The following is a 2,500-nucleotide window of genomic DNA, read 5'->3' on the forward strand; positions in this document are numbered from 1 at the left end:
TATATAAGTCGCTACCCCCCCTTGGTATTTCTTTAAATTTAAAAGAATTTTGTTTAATTAGACGGAAGTTATTTAAAAACTTCTGCTTTCTTTAAAAGATTCTGAACAGTTCCTGTAGGTTGAGCACCCCTTTCAAGGAAGTATAGAATAGCAGGAACATTTAAATAAGTTTGATTCTTCATTGGATCATAAAACCCCACTTTTCTAAGATCTTTTCCTTCTCTTCGGGATCGAACATCAATTGCAACGATTCGATAGACGGCTCATTGGGATAGATGTAGATGAACAATACCCCCCCTAGAACCGTATAGGAAGTTTTATCCTCGTACGGCTCGAGAAAAAATGATTTGATTCGAATGAACCTAGAAAATCAATTAGACTTTAATTTCATTCGTTTTTTGTCCTTCCTGAAAATTTAAAAGAAACCATTCGTACTCATAACTCAAGTTGAATAACTCTCAAATAGCTCAAAAGTAAATTCTTCTCTTTAGTCAATTTCATTTATTGAGTTGTCTTTACCCGCTTTTTTGTCTCGTTTAAAATTAGATTTGGATGATCCAGTTATTGAGACTATCGAGACAATTAAAATGGGTTTACTTGTTCTTGGATCCTTTAATCTTTATTTTAAATCATTGGGTTTAGACATTCCTTCGGTGCTTCTTAATACTTTCAAAATGGCAGCAACATACCTTTTCATTTGAATTGGAAATATTTGAAATTTGATTTCTTTCTATCAAAGAATCCGATGGACAGTTGATTCCCGCGTAATACACTTTGAATCGAAAAAGTTTGATCAATTACAACAAGTTTCCAATTTAAAAACAAAACTTGTTGAAATTGGATTGGATCCTTTTGATTTCTATATTATTATTATATATAGAAGATACGTTTACGAAGTTGTTCCAATTGATTGATTGGCATTAACCCTAGATCCTTGCCCCCCAGAAATGAATTAATCCTTTCGACTTTTCGACTCGAGCTCCATCGTAGACTATTTACAACCCAACAAAAAAACAAAGGATTCAGGTGTAACAGAACAAACGATGTCGAGCCAAGAGCATCTTCATTCCTCGATAAATAGAAAATAAGATGGTGGATCTAAAAATCCACAACGGATCGTGTCCTTCAAGTCGCACGTTGCTTTCTACCACATCGTTTCAAACGAAGTTTTACCATCACATTCCTCTAATTTGGAACCAGTATGGAATTGATTCAATTATGGAATCATGAATAGTCATTGGTTCAGTTGTACATAAACATCGTAATCTAGACTTTTTATATTCTTATTTTAAAATAAGAATATGATGTGATATCTGTATGTGGAACGATTTTTATGAAAAAGTTTTAGCAAGACAATATCTTTAACATCCATAAATCTATTTTAACATACATTTTAACATACATAATCTATATAATACAAAATAATAGAAAGTATATAATTATAACTATATATAAACGAATTACTTATTGACTCTGCATCTTCAAGTGACTAAATAGGATAGATTATCCTATTTCCTACTTTTTCAATACCAAAGATTCAACTGACAAGAAATCATTAATATTAATAAAGTATTTATAAAAAAAAAGATCTATAATTGAAAAAGTTTCCTATTTAGAAATACTATCTTTTTTGAAGTAAATTCGCCAATAAGCAGCATGTTTAATCCGATAAGTCTTTCCTTGACTCATCACTGATTTAATTTTAAAATAGATAAATAGATCAAAGATAAAGAAGAAATAATCCAATTTTTTTTCGCAAGTGGATCAAAAAATGATATAAGTAAAGATTTGAATCTTTATTCTTTTCATCTGATTACGAAAAGAAAAATATAAAAATTATTTGCATTGAAATAGAACGATACGTACATACCATATAAGTTAAATATTTCCTCATTTTAACTGTTTATATTTATATGTATTTTGTTTAACATAGGGATAGGGTTGAGTAATATTTCAATAATAAAATCTTGTCATAAAGTGAATAAAAAGAATAAGATAAACCATCCCTGCCTCAATCGTTCCATAGATTTCCAATTTTTCATTAGAGTCAACCACGAAAGACCTAAAAAAATGAAATAGAAAAAGATACATTGGCTCCAAAAAATATGTTATAAAACATATGTTATGGAACTTGATCATTTGTTAATGAGATTCGAACAGATATTTAAATTAATACTAATTTACTCCTGACCACTCCATTATCTATAGCAATAATAGGAATACTATAGCAATAGCATAAAAACCCTCTGGGGCGGAAGGATTCGAACCTCCGAATAGCGGGACCAAAACCCGTTGCCTTACCACTTGGCCACGCCCCATTTCCATTTATAATCTAAACTAAGAAAGAATAAAATTGGTATTGGTTGTTTGTCAACTCCAGTCCAAATATATATATATATCTATAGGGTAGTAGGATGTTGATACATATAGATATAGAATTCAACTCAATTTATTGATCATTACATAGAATTCAAGTAAGATATTGTATGAAAGTATGATT

At 30.2% G+C, this 2,500-nt stretch overlaps 1 protein-coding gene and 1 non-coding gene across 2 annotated transcripts; both read right to left on the reverse strand. All coding sequences in view use genetic code 11, as the record gives it.

The window, feature by feature from the left end:
* Positions 1-68: 68 nt before the first annotated feature.
* On the reverse strand, positions 69-1,176 carry rps16 (ribosomal protein S16). Its single transcript has 2 exons — positions 1,129-1,176; positions 69-263 (listed from the first exon to the last, which is right to left on the reverse strand). Exons 1-2 carry the CDS (start codon positions 1,174-1,176, stop codon positions 69-71), a joined length of 243 nt encoding a protein of 80 aa, YP_010599530.1.
* Positions 1,177-2,246: 1,070 nt separating this feature from the next.
* On the reverse strand, positions 2,247-2,318 carry trnQ-UUG. Its single transcript has one exon. It is a non-coding gene; the product is annotated as a tRNA-Gln (tRNA).
* Between the last annotated feature and the right edge of the window lie 182 nt (positions 2,319-2,500).

Source organism: Primulina tabacum, chloroplast (genome assembly GCF_025594145.1).
Source record: "Primulina tabacum isolate GDLZ voucher LSFC59-2 chloroplast, complete genome".
Taxonomy (NCBI): Eukaryota; Viridiplantae; Streptophyta; class Magnoliopsida; order Lamiales; family Gesneriaceae; genus Primulina; species Primulina tabacum.